Source organism: Pocillopora verrucosa, chromosome 4 (genome assembly GCF_036669915.1).
Source record: "Pocillopora verrucosa isolate sample1 chromosome 4, ASM3666991v2, whole genome shotgun sequence".
NCBI lineage: Eukaryota > Metazoa > Cnidaria > Anthozoa > Scleractinia > Pocilloporidae > Pocillopora > Pocillopora verrucosa.
This window is the reverse complement of record NC_089315.1, coordinates 27,954,739-27,974,608: the sequence shown is the minus strand read 5'-3', so window position 1 is coordinate 27,974,608 and position 19,870 is coordinate 27,954,739. Positions and strand designations below refer to the sequence as shown.

The 19,870-nt window shown below is 37.0% G+C and overlaps 3 protein-coding genes across 4 annotated transcripts; 1 reads left to right on the top strand and 2 right to left on the bottom strand.

Annotated features, from left to right (window-relative positions):
* Positions 1 to 1,317: 1,317 nt before the first annotated feature.
* LOC136280231 (uncharacterized) lies at positions 1,318 to 3,740 on the bottom strand. Of its 2 annotated transcripts, none has more exons than XM_066165129.1 (3): positions 3,665 to 3,740; positions 2,047 to 2,125; positions 1,318 to 1,693 (listed from the first exon to the last, which is right to left on the bottom strand). In XM_066165129.1, exons 2-3 carry the CDS (start codon positions 2,105 to 2,107, stop codon positions 1,395 to 1,397), a joined length of 360 nt encoding a protein of 119 aa, XP_066021226.1. In that variant the 5' UTR covers positions 2,108 to 2,125; positions 3,665 to 3,740; the 3' UTR covers positions 1,318 to 1,394. The 2 variants fall into 2 exon arrangements, with proteins under 2 accessions (XP_066021226.1, XP_066021227.1); XM_066165130.1 differs by lacking the exon at positions 3,665 to 3,740 and adding an exon at positions 3,294 to 3,402.
* Positions 3,741 to 7,423: 3,683 nt separating this feature from the next.
* Positions 7,424 to 11,356, top strand: LOC131769488 (uncharacterized). The gene is made up of 4 exons (XM_059085210.2): positions 7,424 to 7,562; positions 8,886 to 9,365; positions 9,885 to 10,013; positions 10,105 to 11,356. Exons 1-4 carry the CDS (start codon positions 7,481 to 7,483, stop codon positions 10,374 to 10,376), a joined length of 963 nt encoding a protein of 320 aa, XP_058941193.1. The 5' UTR covers positions 7,424 to 7,480; the 3' UTR covers positions 10,377 to 11,356.
* A 16-nt stretch (positions 11,357 to 11,372) lies between these two features.
* On the bottom strand, positions 11,373 to 18,469 carry LOC131769489 (glutamate--cysteine ligase regulatory subunit). Its single transcript, XM_059085211.2, has 10 exons — positions 18,245 to 18,469; positions 16,675 to 16,746; positions 16,392 to 16,470; positions 15,375 to 15,431; positions 14,547 to 14,647; positions 14,250 to 14,345; positions 13,848 to 13,901; positions 13,103 to 13,163; positions 12,623 to 12,758; positions 11,373 to 12,377 (listed from the first exon to the last, which is right to left on the bottom strand). The coding sequence occupies exons 1-10, from the start codon at positions 18,410 to 18,412 to the stop codon at positions 12,350 to 12,352; spliced, it is 852 nt and encodes a 283-aa protein (XP_058941194.2). The 5' UTR covers positions 18,413 to 18,469; the 3' UTR covers positions 11,373 to 12,349.
* Positions 18,470 to 19,870: the final 1,401 nt, after the last annotated feature.

The following is a 19,870-nucleotide window of genomic DNA, read 5'->3' as shown; positions in this document are numbered from 1 at the left end:
GTATATTTTCTTTTCCCAATGTAGGTCATGGGATGATATTCTAGAGACCTTTGTTTTTTTTTTTTTTTCAAATTTCGATCTGTTCACGAGTATATAAATGCATACATTTAAAAAACAAAGGAAAGAACCATGGAGACCCCCATTCGGAAAACAAAACATAAAAGCTGAAGAGGTGCGCGAAATGGTTGGAAATTATATTGGGATTCATTTTGGCGAAACAGATAAATTTATGTTATTAGGATTTCATCCTGCAAAATCTGCTTTAATCGCTGAAGAGCTTTGGTCTTTGCATGACATGAGCTAATTTTATTTTAAGTAGACCTCATGAGGGGACGCAAATCGTCTGTACTGTAAGTATCCCGGAGAGTCCCCTACATTTTCTTAGACTTTTAGTCTAAGAAAATGTATGGGCACTGTAAGGTGTCATAATCCTGTTGCTGCTGACATCGATGTGACAGATAATTGCTTTTGCACTGTTTTCTTTGCCGGCTTATACTTGTCATCAAGTTTCAATAAGTTGTCATTATAAGACTCATTAAAGGTGCTACTCTTAAGACTGTAGTGATGAACACGAAATTTAATTAGAGTATAACTTAGAGTTAAAATAAATTAGGCAAAATTTGCGCCGATTTGAGAGTCGGGTTCGATTGGTGACGATTCCCCTCCCAAACAACTTGTAGATCCTGATTATAAATGCAACCCTTAAAATACGCAAAACTGCTGAAACATTGGATGGGATAGCCTTTTACTGATAGGGAGATTTTTAAAAACAAGTAAACCGGATTTTTTTCACGGTAACGATATTGTCATAGTACCAATCAGTGGACTGTTTAATGCAAACGTTTGCCTTATTCGCTCTGAAAACAAACTATTTAAAGAGATGAACTATTCATTTTATTACAAACTAAGCAAGCTGAATTGCTTTTTATTCAAGCATTGTAATCTTCTCTCTCTCTTCGCTTTTTTCTTGCTTTTCGTGTGTATCTTCTTTTGCCCGATCTTACTTAAGTATTTACGATGCTATGATTGCGATATGACCTTATATTTACAGGTTATTGATTATCATGACAAAAACAGCTTTGGATTATGGAACTGATCTTCTATGTAAGGCTTGAACTCATGATATATTTAGTCTACCTCGTTTAAAAACTCTTGACGACCTCGAATTGATAAGCGGGTTTTTGAGTCTTGCTCTTCCTTCTGGGATACGAGAAAACTCGTTTTAAAATATAGGTGTACTCTGAGAAAAGTCGCTCTCAAATACGCCATGGCTTTAGACAAAAACAAAATCAGAGTTTCATTTCCTTTTTTTTTTATTTTCTTCACATGAAAACTCCTAACATCCTACTGAGAAAATCGTTTACTCTGGTGTGAATCACAGACATTTTTACATGCTAATCACACAAATCTACCTGGCAGCATTTCAAGTCACAATCGACTGCTGTAACTCCAGGCATTCCCTGAAGGTCAGTGTTTTTAGCGTTTTTACAACGATCAATTGCTTCAGGTGTGCATTTGTCAGATGTTGCACAACCTTTTGAAAAAGTTACAATCGTGATGCCCATAACCTCAGAACTCGTCATGTGGCGGTGACAGTAAGTATCCTCTGATTCGCACGTCAACTTTTGAGTGTTCTGTTCACAGTCATCCCAGGAGACTGAGCTTATGCACACATTACATCGGAGGGCGAGGACTGAAACACAGAAGGTAAGAATCAACTTCAGTTAAAAAAATTCGGGAGGCTGGGGGAGGGAGGTAGTTGAATAGTGTTCGTAACGTGGTTGACTGGTTGGGGAATTCGTCTGAACTTTTTATTTGTGTGTGATTTTGTTCCTTTATTTTGAAGTTTGCGTGTTTATATTATTTGAATCAGTGCGTGCCCGTAAACAGATGTATTTACGCGGGATCGGATAAATTGACTTTGACGACCTATCGTTCAGACAATCGCATAAATCTCTGGGGGGTTACACTGTCGTGTTCGATTTGCTCTCTTCATGATGAGATGACATAATTGTTCATATGCTGGGAGAAATACGTATAACCAACCTGTGTCGAATACGGAGAAAGACACTGCAATAACGATAACCATCAAGTGCGTGAACTTCATCCTGTGACTCACTCTGGCCTAAAGTCAGAACATTAAGGTGTCGCCACAAATAAGCGTTTATAAATACAAATGCTTTTTAACATGGGTTTCATTAAACTCCGTTTGCAGATGGTCTACTGCCACCCATGCGTCCTCTCACAGCTATCTCTGTAGCTTGCAAGTTCTCGCATTCGGATTTCGCCTTAAGACCCTTTTCCCGGCACAGACGCCTCTACTGACAGTGCCAATGGAAAGCGTTACTGAAACCCTTAAACTGGATGGAAAAAAAAAATATCGCTTTCTGCTAGCAAGAGGAAGGAGTATAAGCAAGAGAATATGATAATGAAATTTTCTTTTGATACAAGCTGATGCACATATCAGTATTGAGCGCCAGCATCACCCTTGAGAAGTTAAGTAGAGCCATTTTAACTGTAAGTAAAAAACACTTATGACGGGTCTGAAAGTTGTAACAAATGCCAAATGTTAAACAAAATGAAAACAATTAATATAAACGAAATCCGTACTCTTCCCGTTGGTTTTGTTTATGATGAATCTTATTATCTTCTTGGAGCCATCTATTCAAGTAGAAAGTCTGTACTGCTAAAGTCATTTGCTAACTTAGGACATTTGCCCCTTAAAGTAATCCCTACTCGTTGGTATAGTCAGCGGGAAACGAAAGTTCGGCCATGTTACTCCGGTACGGGAAGAGGAAGATTTTGGTAGAGTTAAAATAAAATTTACGTAATCCTCAGCTCTATAGTTGGGCGGAAAGATTGGAAAACTAAGGGACCCAAATCTCCCTTTCGTTCTTCGCTCTGCTGCTACTATCACCCCGTTGATTGTTTCACTCGGATTGCCCTGTTTTATTCGCTGAACGCCTGGAACAGACCATCAGCTTGCCAGCGACGATGACTTCGGGCCTCTGTGCGGTTGTACGCGATTGAGTTCATAGTATCTTCCTAGGATGGTTTATGCATCATTACACCAGACGGTGGCAACTCTATCACTGGCATATCGGCGCAATATTTAAGAACGTGCCGCCTTTTATTGCCTGAGGATGAGCATTACGTGCAGTTTCCCAGCCTTAGACGGTCTATCTAATAAAGTCTTACTTTGAGGAAATTATCAAATCTTACCCCAAGAAAATCCGAAATTCAAGATAAAATTTTCTCCAAGAGTGAAAAACCTTTTCACTAGCTCAACATACCTTGTTAATGAGATAGCTTCACAAGTTAAGGTGAGATTAACGAATCCGATATGTGTCGGGTATTTAAACAAAACAAATCCCTCGCTTTGCTGAGGGGGGGAAAAAATTCTATCGCGAAACTTTTTGTCTCCATGGGAACAATTGTCGTCGTATGTCGTATGATTATATGGTAGCTTTAAACCTCCGAATCAGCTTGTATATTTTCTTTTCCCAATGTAGGTTATGGGATGATATTCTAGAGACCTTTGTTTTTCTTTTTTCAAATTTCGATCTGTTCACGAGTATATAAATGCATACATTTAAAAAACAAAGGAAAGAACCATTGAGACCCCCATTCCGAAAACAAAACATAAATCACTAGCTCAACATACCTTGTCAATGAGATAGCTTCACAAGTTAAGGTGAGATTAACGAATCTGATATGTGTCAGGTATTTAAACAAAACAAATCCCTCGCTTTGCTGAGGGGGGGAAAAATTCTATCGCGAAACTTTTTGTCTCCACAGGAACAATTGTCGTCGTATGTCGTATGATTATATGGTAGCTTTAAACCTCCGAATCAGCTTGTATATTTTCTTTTCCCAATGTAGGTTCTAGAGACCTTTGTTTTTTTTTTTCAAATTTCGATCTGTTCACGAGTATATAAATGCATACATTTAAAAAACAAAGGAAAGAACCATGGAGACCCCCATTCGGAAAACAAAACATAAAAGCTGAAGAGGTGCGCGAAATGGTTGGAAATTATATTGGGATTCATTTTGGCGAAACAGATAAATTTATGTTATTAGGATTTCATCCTGCAAAATCTGCTTTAATCGCTGAAGAGCTTTGGTCTTTGCATGACATGAGCTAATTTTATTTTAAGAAGACCTCCACTTGTGGAACAAATCGTCGTTGAATTATCGAGAATAGTCTTTGCAATTAAAATTCGTTGCCATCAATAGAACGTACGTGTCAGAAAAAAATCGGAAAAAAAAATTAGTTCTATCGAGTTGATTGTGCATCAGTGCACCATTATGATAGAAACACTTTTTTTAGAATTCCTTGTTCAGTGAATAAATATTGCTGCAGATTCTGAAGATCCCTTGGTACGTGAAGAAACCGGAGTCTTTCCGTAATTTTGCGGAGTCCGGGGAAGGCTGGATATCAAACCTCGTAAAGTTGGCCCTCGTTCTGTTATTTTTTTCTCTGCAAAAACGTTTATCGACAATTTCCGATGATAACTCATCGTAATCCGAGTGGCGCAGTGACTGAATTCCAAACGAGATCTCATCATGTTACTGGGCAGAATCGCTGGCAGGCCTCCACACACTCGTTGATCTCGTTTGTCATACAATCGGGGAAGCACTTAGTTTCACAGCTCATCGTGTCACCTTCTTTCGTCTGATCTTGATTAGAAGGAATTAAAAAGGAATGAAGTGCAATTTAATAGTCTATCGCTGTAGCCACTCAGACCAAAGAAAGATGAACTACCAAGAAAAATTATAAGTAGAGAAATGCCTGAAGTAAGAAAAAATGTAACTGACTAAGTCGTGATTGGTCTTAAAAGTGCTTTTCGATTAAGTGTCCTAGGACTCAACCTATCTTAGCGAAAGAAAATATTAAGGAGCCAATGAGAACTTAAGATAAAAACAAGTTGCCTAAAGCGCGGGAAAATGCATGTGACTGGGTTGCGATTGGTTTCAGCTGTATCTGATTGGTTGAGGGGGGTAGTGTAAATTTTCAGGACCAATCACAGAGGGAAGTAATGCAAACCTAGGCTAGCCAGACTTCTTTCGACACTCGATTGAAAAGAACTCTAAATTTTGCATCTGATTGATAGGAAGCCTACCGCTGAAGGCTTAACAAAAGCCAGGCGACCCAGACTGTTTTCGACGATAAATTGAAATTTCTCTAAAAACGGCCAAACTTTTCTATGAATTCTTGATCTTAAGGGATTTTTGCAACCAAGCAGCCAATAGTCTATGCTTAGGAATTAACCGATAGGATTCCAGAAATTTGTGTAGCGTAAAATTTAAGTCCAAAACTCGTTAAACCTTATAATTTACGTAATTTACAAAGACTCTTTGAAATTTCTTATTAATCCCAGAACTCCACTAAATTGTCATTATAAGACTCATTAAAGGTGCTACTCTTAAGACTGTAGTGATGAACACGAATTTTTAATTAGCGTATAACTTAGAGTTAAAATAAATTAGGCAAAATTTGCGCCGCTTTCGAGAGTCGGGTTCGATTGGTGACGATTCACCTCCCAAACAACTTGTAGATCCTGATTATAAATGCAACCCTTAAAATACGCAAAACTGCTGAAACATTGGATGGGATAGCCTTTTACTGATAGAGAAATTTTTAAAAACAAGTAAACCGGATTTTTTTCACGGTAACGATATTGTCATAGTACCAATCAGTGGACTGTTTAATGCAAACGTTTGCCTTATTCGCTCTGAAAACAAATCATTTAAAGAGGTGAACTATTCATTTTATTACAAACTAAGCAAGCTGAATTGCTTTTTAATCAAGCATTGTAATCTTCTCTCTCTCTTCGCTTTTTTCTTGCTTTTCGTGTGTATCTTCTTTTGCCTGATCTTACTTAAGTATTTACAATGCTATGATTGCGATATGACCTTATATTTACAGGTTATTGATTATCATGACAAAAACAGCTTTGGATTATGGAACTGATCTTCTATGTAAGGCTTGAACTCATGATATATTTAGTCTACCTCGTTTAAAAACTCTTGACGACCTCGAATTGATAAGCGGGTTTTTGAGTCTTGCTCTTCCTTCTGGGATACGAGAAAACTCGTTTTAAAATATAGCTGTACTCTGAGAAAAGTCGCTCTCAAATACGCCATGGCTGGCCCTCGGCAAACTACTTTAAGGTTATGGAATCACCTTTCTCATTTTTTCACTTTTAAAACCAGCACTTTTTTAAGTTTTCAAACCAAGGAGCAAAACAGCCTTTTCTTTGAAGGAACAGACTTGTTTAAATCAAGTTTTAAATCATATTTGAACGAGGTTCATTTAGGCTAAGTTATATGAATTCATACCGAGCTTGTATGACGCAAAATTAAAAATGTCTCACCTGATGAAGGTTCCTGTCGAGTAATAACCGGTAGACAAGACCAAATTAAAAGAAACACCAGCAAGACCCTGCTATAACTATTTTCCATGTCCTAAAGTTTGATAGCTCCAAGGGAAATTCGACTCTACCTCACTGTATGATTGGTTATTGAAAAGGCTGAGCGCATGTCGCGCGTGAAACGGATGGAGAGCAGATTCAAATGAGATCATTACCGTTGCCCAGTAACATGCGAGCAAATCACTCATTTATAATTGTTGACAAGATGATGTTGAGATCGTTTGGCTGTACTTGATTAAAATCACCTATTTTATTAACAATCTAAAGGTACTCGACGCTTTAAGATCATACACAACTGTTATAAGACGATGGTGAGTGAACTCGCGAAATTATGCATTCGTCTTTTAAAGGCGAGACCCAAACTTTTAATTCTTTCATCCTTCCTCTCAAATTTTCTTACATAAATTTTGATCTGTATTTAAAATAATTTACATACGGCTTATATTACCTTTGGTGTATGAATTGAGCTAAAAGTTTCCCTTGACTTTACTTAGAATAACATAAAAGTAATTATCTTATGTACCAGGGCGTGTATATTTTATGTTTAAATGATCATCTCCGCTTCAAATTCCTAAGTTAGACACCCTCTCAACTGAATGCGACTGCAACACGCGAATTTATTTGTACTCACCGAGGAACGCGCGCAAAATTTGGAACAATTATGAAAGCTAATCAGACCGTGTCGTGATCGAAAAATCTCGCGCCAAAACAAGACTCCCTCAATTCTTCGTTTTCACATTTAAAATTTCCGGGAAGGAGAGGATAGGTGAAAGCTTTTGTTTCCATCTTCTTCCACCGTTCAAAGGTAAATGATGAAACGAAAGATGTCGTGAAAAGAAACCCAGCGAAGTTTTAGAAAACAGCACAGTTTTATTTGGCTGAGTGCACCCCTTATTTCAAGCGCGGTCACGTCACAGCTGAGGAACTGTGCAAATTTGCACTCTCGTTTATTTTTTGAAGCCTAATGAAGTATGACGATTTTGATGCATATGCACTTATAACTAACTAAGAGCCGCGATGTATATCAGCTGCACGACTTTGAAACCATGAAGTATTTTGTACTGGTCGCCGTTGGAATACTGACCCTGAGTCAGGAAATATTCTTGATTCGTGTTTCGCAGACAACAGGTGAAGTGTCAACCATTCGAATCCGACTCAATTTTCTTAAGATCGTTACACAAATTAATCAAATGCTTACCATGTTTAACACAACTCGCGCGTTTAAAAATTGCTTAGGAATCTTTCTCTTTGCTTTCGTTGAATTTCTCAACTCTAAAACGTGGCAAGAATTTCATCATGTTGAATTGTATTTAGTTGACTCTGGAAACATAATACTTATTTATATTCAATGTTAACCCTGGTTCTATGTAACAGCAACGCATTCTTTTCCAATTGGCGGGAAAGTGGAAGTCTAACTGTAACTGAACTGTGAACAGAAGACATCGTGGAGTTATATGGTGTATAACATAGAATTTTTTAACTTGGAAAGATACCAAGAAGGAGAAATGTGCTGAAATGCAAAGTTTGACCTGTTGATGGAAATTTTACATCATCGGCACCGAGATGCTTAACGTTAAAAACGTTTTCTTATCAAATATGGTAAACGACGTTTACAGCTAAGCTAATCAAATTTTTTCAGTAACTCTTCAGTGCAGCTATTAACAATTTTTTCTCGCTATCAGTCACAAGCAAGGATTTATCAACAAAATATTTATTTTTGTTTTTTGGCGGGCGCATTTTTTCGTAGCATCCATAATTACTGTTTTGTTTTCTGTAATTTATGCTGAACGCCTCCCGCCTGATTAATAAAGATAATCGTTCTTTAAATTTCCTATGCTAACTGGGTAACCAGACCTAAGTGAAAGTGCTAATTTCATTTCAATTTCATTTTCATGTTGGAGTAAAAAAAATGGAAGTGAGTGGAATCATACACAAATTTTTGTTGTTCAAACAGATACTGAGATCATCATTAATGAGAGTTCGTCTTCTTCTTTAACATAGAAGGATTTTTAAGAGTTTTGTACGGTTATGAAGTCTCGTGTTTATCCACACTACCTCAGAGTTGAAATTTCTTGTTCATTAATGAACTCTCATCTGTCTCAATACAATTGTGCCTTTTATTCTGCGAATTTACTTCTATGAATGAGATACCTGGTGACTCACAGCATGAGTGTTATGACAACGGCAAAAAGAATTAACTCTGACTTACTCGCTTTTTCTACAATCCTTAGATAGAAGTAAAAATACCTTATTCACAGTTAATGAAAATATTGATTTAACTTGGCGTAAAATCCGCTTTGACAGACGGCACGGTTTTTTTTGCTGTTTGCCGGTCGTTGCCCTTCTACGTTGTTGCCTGATCTTAAAATAAATAATTTATAGTCTTTTACAGATGGAAAAAAAAAAGTTAGACACATTTTTGAATTTTTTTTTCAACCCATTCTACGCTAGCTGCGGATGCCAGCAATGTGGACGAATGCACCGATTACAAAGAATTGTCTGGCCCTTTTCGCACTTTTACATACTACAATGCCTCTCTCGAGATGTGCGACGACCATTTACAACGTGGATGGTACAGGTTCTTGCGACAGGCAGGCCGTATGATGCCTACAAATTGTGTCCCTAAGTTCCACTGCGGTACTTACGGACCCGGATGGTTGGATGGGGACCATCCCATGCCCCAAGATGGGAGGGTTATGAGGAGAATATGCTTTCACCTCGAAGGGGAGTGCTGTAAGGAGTGGAAAATGATCCAAATCAGAAATTGTGGGAACTTCATGGTGTACCATTTAGAGCCCCCGCCCGAATGTCCCATGCGGTATTGCGGGGATGCTGTCACGGAGGAAGCCCATATTCTGGAGGAGGAACGCCCCACAGTCAAAGAGGAACTGACTCCTACTGTTGAGCGGAAACGCCCGATTGTTGCTGAAAGTGAGTACCTCTGATTGGATTCCGAAAGCTTCGGTTTGACTCGCACGGTTTCTACCTGAGCTCCCCAGCAAGTTTCCGATTGTTGGTTGTAATCAGTGTTTCTTTTATGGCTTATCATTACTCTTGATTATGTCTACAATAATTTGTATACTCTGGAAATTGACATCTCTGCAACTCCGCGCGTTTACAATCTCCTTGCCGTAACACAAGTAAATTTTTATGAATTGATACTCTGATTGTGACTGCTTGCCTTGACTCTAACGGTCAATGACCACCATTAATATCCTTGGTCACTTGATAAAAAGCACATGAGCAATGAGCGCCGACGCAACAACTCGCTTCATCGTTCTAATCGCTTGCTTTAGAAATAAAAGTCCTCTTATCCAAGTTAAACTTGAATTGCGCAAATGATCAGCGAAAGATCTTCAGTTGACTGAAACTCTTTTCACACATAACTTAAAACGTTGACACACTCAAACGTGAACGCACTGCTATTCCACCTTTCGTATTTTGTCACAGTTCCTGATGAATGCGAGAATCACGGTTTATTGGATTCGGCGGACAGATCCCAAGGATTCTACGATCCTTTTGTATCTCTGACTGACGCTGGCCTCTCTCCTGGATGGTACAGGTTCAAAGACGGCGCGGGTGAGTAACTTTGATCATTTGTCGTGAAACGTTCTCAGACACTCCCAAGATCTCTTTAGTAATTCTCCTTACTGTGTCTTATGATTCTTAGGTTTTCAGATGGCAGATCAATGCGTGAAGTTGTTTCACTGTGGCACACACGCCACTGGCTGGTTAAAGAATGGTCATCCTACGCAGTCAGAAGGGGCTGTGGCCAGAGAAGTCTGTTTTCATTGGCGCGATGACTGCTGCTACTTTAGGCAACAAATCATGGTTCGTCGGTGTGAACATTTTTACATTTACAAATTCCCTCGAATGGACATAAGCTACCTTCGATATTGTGGTAAAGGTTCTGTTATGGATAACCACTGGCTAACCCATTAATTCCTCAACATCTGATTGTTACTTCTCCCCTCCGGCTGCTATACATTTCCTTATAAATTAATTAGGAGAATTTGGAGTTAGATCATGATTACAACTTCTACCTGTCAGGAGTGATGCGTTTGAGTAATCTCGTCACCAGTTTGCCGTATAAAGTATAGATATTACAGGGAGAAGTTACATTTTAATCACCTGGGAGTTAAGGGGTTAAAAGAATGAGTAGTTTAAGTTAAAATGGCGCTACCTCGTAATGTTTTGAGTGATTTTTTTTTTTGTTATTGAAGTGGAGTATCGTTTTTAATTAGAATAAATCCCTGCAATTATCGTTTGCCGGTGCGGGCTGATGATGGCTAGGAGTAAATGGGTAATATTAAGTGAGTAGAGAGAGGAATAATCGGGAAGATATTTAGGCTGGATATATTCCCAATTTTTTTGCGTGGCCTCCAATGGTACAACACTTTGAAGAGTCACGCAGCGGTCCCTCAGCTGACAAACGTTTGCCAGCATGCGCGAACTTCGCTTCAGGCTGTAAGAGCCAACTTGTCTTCAAAGAATTATCCACAACCATACAAACGAGTAATTCGCGGTGCTTGGAAACAGTATAACTGCTTTGATAAAGCTCAAAAACAAAATCATAATGGTAAATCTGCAGAAAGCCCGTAATTAAATAAGCTTTGTGAACGAAAAGTCCCGAGCTTCCATTTTCTATACTTTTATTTCCTATTCCAGATTTCTTTCAACTTTCTTTCGCGTATTTTACGCGACAACATTTTCCTCAGAAAGTTTGCGCGGGATTTGGCGCGCGGCCAGCAAAAATTGATCCCTTGTACATGTCCAACCTTTGACCGTTGTGTTCGTATGGCCTTATAAAACGAGCGGGTATGAGATTCACAGGTCACACCTTGAATAAGAGAAATAATTGAAGACGGTGTACAAATTCGATCACTCTCTTCTCGTATTTCAACCAAGCTTTCAATGGAAGATAGAAAATAAACGTACTGAAAGTTTTAAAATGTTTCCGTATTTATTTAGACCTGTTACCTATCCACTCTAATGTTTAGCATATAAATACGTACGAAATCTCGAAGAATACGCGGAAATTTTTACGATCGTCTTATATCCAGAGGAGTAATACTTATAAGAAGTATATAAACAAGTATTTACAACAAAACATCAGTTTCCTTTTTCGTATTTATTGAATACCCTCTCGAAGCACAAAGGGTCTGATCAACGTTTGAATTAATTCTGCATGCAGCCTTGCGTATCGTGGCAACAAGTTAATGAAACGAAAGAAAAATAACTCGAACTGTTCATATGGGAATTGGCGTTCAGTGGATAGGTTAAAAACAAAGCAAACCAACTCCTTTCAGCGCTAAACGTATATTTACAAACACAAGTATCTTTTTATGTATCGTTCTTATTATTCACATCTTGGTTTTACGCTTACTGCATTGGTTTGTCGACAGGAGCCCATTACTGTTTGTCGATAATTTAAAAAAAAAAACCCTTAAACAGTTCATCTGAACTTTCTCCATAAGCAAAACACCTCATTTCTTGTAGAGTTAAAAATCCATGGATCGCGGTTACCCAGCTAGAATGTACTTGAAACCACTTAGAAAAGTTTGCTCCATCCAAATGTTCTCAAGAACGTCACTTACATGTATCAAAATTTCCTTACATGTAGTCCCTCCCTCTTTCCCCACCACTTAAATTTTTACAACAAATAAAGAAACAATAAACTTCCGAAAGTTGTCCGCCAGTTCTGAAATGAAGCGAGGAGGTTTGAATCTTTTAAATCCGCAGGCAGATCTCGAAATGTCAATCTGAATTCACTTAATAAAAAGCCATTATTCGCGTTCTACAGAGCATCAAGTGAACACTTAGTAACTTCTACAGAAGGCACGAGGGTCTGAGAAAAGCATATATATTCTGCAGTCATCGCTTTTTTGGAAGTTGTACATCTAATTGAAGACCATTTAATCCTGTTCGCAGAAGACTATGTACCTAAAGAGAAAGAAATAAAGGTTTTAACCCTTTACATCCTAACATCAGTATGTATGTTCTCCATACGATTCTCTTTACACTTTCTAGGGTGCTGAAAAGGAGAATTTATTTAATGATCAGGAACTTCGTAAGTTAGTGATCATTTCCTAATAATCTACCTAAATATACTCAATCCGCGGCTGAGCGCATGTAATTCAGACAGGGAACAGTTAGGAGATCACAGCGTCATGAATTTTTCAACCTACCCTTTGTTCTTTATAACTCCACGACATTTAACCAGCACTGAATACCTCAGAGCCCACGCAGGTCTCCATCCTTGGACCGGTACATTTTCGTAGCTCTCTTTCAGTACCTCCTCGAGTCTCCCCTTGGTCAGGATATCTGAAAAGAGGTACCGAAGGATGAAGTTTTGAGTCTTGGATTTCAAAAGGGATTAAATTCCCACGCCAGCCTTAACTACAGAGCTTGTTCATTCGGTGCTGGTAATTATACCAAAAAATAAGAACAAAATTGGAAAGATGGTTCATTTTGAGCTTGGTATGACAAACATTTTTTTTCTTTTTCGGTGCACTATGTATCCTGAATAAGCTAAGGAAGACAAGTAAAATTTAAATAAAATTTAAATACTTCAAAATAAGGTGTAATAATTGTCAACCCTTGTAATTGCAAGAATTTTGGTGTCCAACAATGATTTCAACGAAAAGTTTTGGATCAGTTTTCAGTACCTTTTGGATCAGCATGTGTCAGAAGCTGGATCTCATGTTTCTCACTAAAGTCTACAAGCTCCTAAAGGATACAATTCAAAACATGTTACATGAATGACAGGTACCCAGTCTCCCCGTTTCAGTTTTTAGTTGAATTGAATATACATGTAAGTGTGTCTCAATGGAGGAGATGACGACTGGGGTTTTTATACAATTCTTTATTGAAGATTTAAGTATTTAAGATTCAAAAAATGAATTGGATAAAAAATTCCACTTGTTTTTCTTCCATCGTGATATACATATATCTAATTCTGTCAAAAATTCTGGCAGCTTCCTGTATGAGTCAGGGAATCTAATTTTAAACTGTAAAAATGTCCCACAGAGCCAATTGGTGCATGGCAAACATAACAGTGTGATATGCAAAATCCATCTCCCAAAAGGGGAGGTCTAATTAAACTTAAATTGATTGGATTGAGCAGCTTAGCTCAGCAGTGATATTTTTTGTGTCCTCATATACAGGTATTATTAGACATGAAACAACACAAACAGGACATATTTTGAGAAACAAAACCTACACCAACAAATTACAGTAAAGTAACCAAACAAAATGCTAAAAAAATCAGAGCATTTATAATATTATAAGTATATGGATAAGTTACATAATTTGATTTTACCAACAAGCTCATACCTTTGGCATGACACAACAAGTATATGGATTAAGTATATGGATAAGTTACATAATTTGATTGTACCAACAAGCCCATACCTTTGGCATGACACAACATGAAGCAAGATTAACTTGATTGATTTCAGGTTTGATCTGGAAAGAAATAAAAAACAGTTAGCAGCAGTTAGCAAGAGGATTGTATACATTCATACATGCCAGTGTACATAAACTATGCAAGTGTTTAGGTTGCAGTGGGTGGAATTTTTTTATTTGAAGCTTAAAGTTTTTTTTACCCAGAATTTCAAGCAAGAAATTTAAACTAGCAGTGGCAAAAATACAAATTAGATGAAATATGAGTTACATCATGAGACAGTACAGGTCATCAAGTATCAAGGACCCAGCAAGTATACTTGGCCAATGTGGTGAAAATGCCAAAGGTCTAAAATTTCTGCTGAAAAAACTTGTTTAATGTACAGTGTAACACAAGGTGTGAAAACATACCCTTGCCCATTCATAAAGTTTTTCCAGTGCATTCTTGTCCAAGTCACAGACACCCAGACTGCACACATATCCACTGTCCATCAAAACCTCCATTTCCTATATAATGATTATGATTAAGTCATCAAAATGTATCAAACTCAAAATCTTATACTGGAAATTATTGCCTGGTACATGTCTAAGAAGCATGCGAGATGTGCACACACAGCAAATAAAGTGCAGAGTGATCTACCAATATACAATCATGTAATTGCACAAAACATTAATAATCTGGTATCTGTCTTTTTTTTAAAAACATACCTCCCAGAAACCTTTCAGAGCTGAGAGCTGCTTATCATCTGGAATTTCAGGCAATGCCAAAATCAATGTTTCCACAAAATCAATTCCCAACTCACACATGGCTATAGGAAAAAAAATTAAGTTTTAAAAGTTATGTCAAAGAAATTTGATATAATTGTTAATCAGTGTTAATAATCATGATAAAACACAATATTGCATTTTGGCAAATAATACCAGATCTTAGCATCAAATCAATTCCCAACTCACATATGGCTATAGGAAAAAAAATTAAGTTTTAAAAGTTATGTCAAAGAAATTTGATATAATTGTTAATCAGTGTTAATAATCATGATAAAACACAATATTGCATTTTGGCAAATAATACCAGATCTTAGCAAAAACTGCGTATGGTACATACAGTTTTGGCTGTTGGACAAACAGCCTCTGTGGAGTGCAGGAGAAAATCTAAAATCAAATTTGACTAGTGTGTTATGGGCAAGTCAGAAACAAACTTTGCTTGCCCTTAAAATGTATTAGCCCAAGATGAAAATATTGCACTTCAGACTAAGCTGGACTTCTCTCTAAAATAAAATTTTTCTTGTACAGCAAAGGCTCATAACAGGAATCAGTCAGTTTTGATATTTTAAAAAGGGAGGAGAAATGCCATTGCAGACTATCATTTTTGCTTGAGGCCATTCACACAATAATGGAATCTGCTGGCAAACACTTGTCTTTGTGTTATTTCCTTTTCACTCTATAATTTTTTTGTGGTTTTAACCTCATCTCCTGCCAATAATGCTCACTACACTGGATGTAAAGAATCATTGACATGCATATTATCAGTCTCACCTCTAAATAATGCATCTTGGACAAAGGCAGGGTTTAGTTCAATGGCAAATATCTTCACTGATGGATAAAATAAGAGACAAAACCAATAAAGATATCATATTGATCATTTCCCAAGGTTTAAAATATATCTTCAATTTTGTGAGATTGAAACTTTTGACAAGTGTTCTATTTGAAAAGATACTAAAGCTTGCAAATACACTATCAGTTTCATTGGAAATATGATGGGTCTTCAACCAAAGATAAGCATGTGAGGGAATCTTTGTTTACATTTTTTGGCTCATTGGCATAAGCTCTACAGTTTCCTATCAAGCTGCAAAAATGTTGCTACAAAATTATTGAAGCATAGGACATATCTTGTACCCTTCTTTGAAATGTCCAGTCTGATACATCTAAAATTCGATCAGCCAGAAGATGTTCAAAAATAAGAAAGTATCAGAAAGAATGCATGTGATCATTGGTATTAGCACCCAGAAAGTTTTAGAGTTTTACATGTTTCAAACACTAAGTCATCATGCTATTTCAACTTTGAAATAATTTGGTGTGTTTTTTCCATACTAACGAAGAAAAATGTAAACAATGCAAACATTTTTTTTTATCAAGAGCAAGTAACAATACAAGATTGAAATGTTACAACAAGATTGAAATGTTACAACACCAGAATACAGTGAATGCATGACTAAGACAACTTAAATACTCCCTTTATATGACAGGTATTGTAAGCAATACAAAGTTGAGAAGATAACAATGTACTTATTTCTCCGAGCAAGGTTAAAGAAATGTATATGTCTGAGTTCTTGTCATGAATATTAATAAGTTTTGTTCCAATTGAAATAAATGAACAGAGTTAGTTCTAGACAAAACAGAAACATAGTATAGGGTATCTATTATTTCTGGGTGACAGCTCAGATGAAAAAAAAAATTGCAGTCACTGAGTTTACAGTATAAGCCCATCATCTGTCCTCTTCTCCCAGTGCTTACAGTGGGAGCAAAACAACTTCCATACATGCTTAGACAAACCTGAAATTTTGAGATGTTCCCTTTCTCCTCGTTCTATTTTCTCCACAAATTTTTTGTTTATACATCTTAAGGCCTTTTGCTAAAATGCAAAATGGAAAGTTTTGTATCAAAATGTAACCATAATTTCTCAGGGTGAAAGGGTAACCAAATGATCATCTACAGACTAAACCCTGAAATTCTTGTTCCAATTAAAAAGTTAGGGGTAATACCAGGGGGGCACTACATCAAACACTTGCACAAAATACAAGATTAACTTAACCTAGACACACTTAATTCAACTTACTGGAACAAATTCCTGATCATTGTTGTTTGTGGGAAGCAAACTGTTCAACGTTGTTCCAATGCTCTCTGAAAGCTGTGATGAAAAATATGCAGTTAATTTTGTAACAGAGCAGTTATGATACAAACCATGCTTCTTTTCAATAGTAAATGACTTCCTTATCGTACTAACTAGATACTAGGCTCTATCACTGTCAACATGGTCAACTTCAGCCTCACTCCAAATCAAAGGCTTGGCAACTAAGTACACAACTTAATACAAGAAATTGCGATATTATCAAGCTGGGATTTCGCATTATGTTTCCCTTTTTAAATTTAAGTTAAGGGGAGCAAGAGTTAAAAATTCCTACACATGTGTTTGCAAACTGTTAGTTGATTGCACTCATTTCTTCAATTTATTTTCAAAATTGCATTGATGTTGACTAAAGCTGACATGTTTCTGCAAGTGAATACAGGGGTTAAGTTTCTAAAGAAAGTGTGGTGCTGCATCGGTGGGAGAGTATAGCGGGTAATTTAGTGTTAACAACTGAGTTGAAAACGTAAACTGGCCTCCGCAAAGAGTTTAAAGGCTGACGTTTCGAGCATTAGCCCTTTGTCAGAGCGACTGAAGGAATTGTGGGTTGTGTGTGGGTTTATAATTATGTAGAAAATGGAGCTACCCTATTGGTGGGAATATGGGGATGAGTAAACAAGAATAAATTAGGTGAAGAAAAAGCACTCGTTGATACCATGGGAATTAACCCATGCTATCAATGAGCGCTTTTCATACACCTAATTCATTCTTGTTTACTCGTCACCATATTCCCACCAATAGGGTAGCTCCACTTTCTGCATATAAACCCACACACAACACACAATTTCTCCAATCGTTCTGACGAAGGGCTAACACCTTTAAACTCTTCACGGTGGCCAATTTACATTTTCAACTCAGTTGTTAACGCTTACATGTTTCTGCATAGCTGACTCACGAAATCACGTTCACCTTGACTTGTTTAGATGAGCTAAGATACGAAAACAATTTAAACAGAAAACTTGTCGAATAAATTTGGAAATTTCGAAAGCAAAAAACTGATTCTTTTGTTCGAAAAGTAAATGAAGGCGAGAATATCTTTTTGTAAATTGGTTTTAAAGCCCAGGGCTTGTCGGCAGAAGTTGCTTTGTCACGATCAGGTGAATTTCATGTTTCATGACCTCATCCTCTACACCTAAACAAAAATCATCAGGAGCTAAGGATGAAATGAACTTTTTGCAATTCAGAGCCCATACAAGAATAACAAATTTGAAAAAAATACATAAATACCGCGATCGTTTAGTGCATTAATAGAGGATTAGTTCACTTGTTCATCTAAGTTTCTCGCGCAGATGGACGATTTAAGCGAAACGCCCATTGAATGACGGTGACTCAGCGAGAAAAGCTTTAAAACTTTTTACGTTTGTGTGGGAGAGAAAAATGGACTTAAAGCTTTCGAAAGGTGAAAAAATGCCCTTTTTCAACATGAAGACGAATAATTTATAACTTATCTTTTCCTGAGCCATGTTATATTGTTACCGCTAACATCGATGATCAAACTTACTTCATCCGCAGAACTTGGGGTGGTTTTCCTTTTGATTCTATTCCAATTGGAAATGTTTCCTCCGTGTATGTACAGCTTCTTTACAAATTTAAGACTTTCTCCTGAGCTCGATTTCCCATTCAAACTGTCTTTTGTCATACATTCATTTATGTTATCAGTGTTAGCCATATTCCACTTGTGTGACTGTGTGACTGAATACCGCCGGCTTGTGTCGAATACAGGTAAACAGCAACTTCCCAGGTGACTTTGCCGGTGTACGTGTCACGGTTTCTCTCTAACTAGTGAAAACCTCTGGCCGATGATCTGCTCTCCTCTGCAGTACTTTTTCGTTTTATTCGTACTTTAGACTTTTCAAACAATCAATAGTTCTATATTTACTGCTAATGTAACAATGTCAGCTGAGGTGGAGGGTATTTTGAGATCATTTTGGGAGTGGCGTTTACGAGAGAGCCCAGAATTCGCCACTCAAATTGGCGTGCACACTTACGATAACAAATTGGATTGTCACAGTTTGGAGGCGTATGTCAAAAGACAGGTACTGCATTCGATTGTTGTTAATATCACATGATTTTCTGAAAGCTGAAAAGTCCAAACAACAGTAGTTTCACTTCTCCGGGTGCACAAAATGCCCTTCGACTTTTGGAATAAATAATCGATTATTGATTGGAGTCGAAGTATAATTTTTTAAAAACTACGTTTATCGCGTGTAGATTGAAGCTAATAAGCGTAAAACCTGTGTGATTATCTTCAGTATTTTCGCGATTTTATTGCCTCTTAATTTTTTTTAAAAAAATGGATTTTACTGAACTTCATTTCCACTTCCGCAAACAGAGAGAATCTGAAACCTATTTACAAAAGCTAAATAGGACAGCAATCACAACACTCATGAAATAGTATAGTATTTAAGGCTATTGAAGAACAGCTGTCTGTTGGAACTTCACACATTTATTACTGAATCAGTTCAAATTGAACATTACAATTCAGGGTAGAATTTCTGCACAGCCCCATACTACATTATGTATTCAGTTCTTGGATAGAGAAAACAATGACAAAAACAATAGATTGCCATTAGGAAAAGAGATTTGTTTTACAGTAGTATGGGGCTGTGTGGAAATTTTACCCAATTCAGTTTACAGATAGGACATTGCTCTTGTCCCCACTTTCCTACAACAAAAGAAACAAAAACATATAAACAGGACAAATGATTTGTTAATTAAAGGATGTGATTTATTGAGTGATTAATAATGGTAATTGAACTGAGTGGAGTGCAATTTGGGCTGAAATCATATGCGTGATTTAAAAATTGAACGAGCACTCAGCACTCGTTCCATTTGAAATCACAAATATGATTTCAGAGCAAAATTGCATGTTAAGAGGTTCAATTAGCACTTAACTACATCAATTTTTAAATCACTCGAATACAGGAATTGGTCAGTTCAAATATTTTATTGATGCAGTACTGAGCTGGTTTGAAATTAAATTCATCCATTTTTTGGGGGGAAAAAATAAGAGCTTTGGAAACAAAAGATGCAAAATTTGCAATGATACTCTTTGTCTTTTATTTTCCTGCAATTTGATTGGTTACTTTAAACAAGCCTTGAAATCTGATTAGTTGTTTTGTTTTTA

Excerpts from the sequence above, each read along its gene's own strand:
- LOC131769489 (XM_059085211.2), bottom strand. The coding sequence starts at position 18,412 with ATGGCTAACACTGATAACATAAATGAATGTATGACAAAAGACAGTTTG. Across the intron at positions 14,648-15,374 it reads CCAAGATGCATTATTTAGAG|CCATGTGTGAGTTGGGAATT; the intron begins GTGAGACTGATA and ends TTTTTCCTATAG. Across the intron at positions 14,346-14,546 it reads CTCTGAAAGGTTTCTGGGAG|GAAATGGAGGTTTTGATGGA; the intron begins GTATGTTTTTAA and ends ATCATTATATAG.
- LOC136280231 (XM_066165129.1), bottom strand. The coding sequence starts at position 2,107 with ATGAAGTTCACGCACTTGATGGTTATCGTTATTGCAGTGTCTTTCTCC. Across the intron at positions 1,694-2,046 it reads TTTCTCCGTATTCGACACAG|TCCTCGCCCTCCGATGTAAT; the intron begins GTTGGTTATACG and ends TCTGTGTTTCAG.
- LOC131769488 (XM_059085210.2), top strand. The coding sequence starts at position 7,481 with ATGAAGTATTTTGTACTGGTCGCCGTTGGAATACTGACCCTGAGTCAG. Across the intron at positions 9,366-9,884 it reads ACGCCCGATTGTTGCTGAAA|TTCCTGATGAATGCGAGAAT; the intron begins GTGAGTACCTCT and ends ATTTTGTCACAG. Across the intron at positions 10,014-10,104 it reads CAGGTTCAAAGACGGCGCGG|GTTTTCAGATGGCAGATCAA; the intron begins GTGAGTAACTTT and ends TATGATTCTTAG.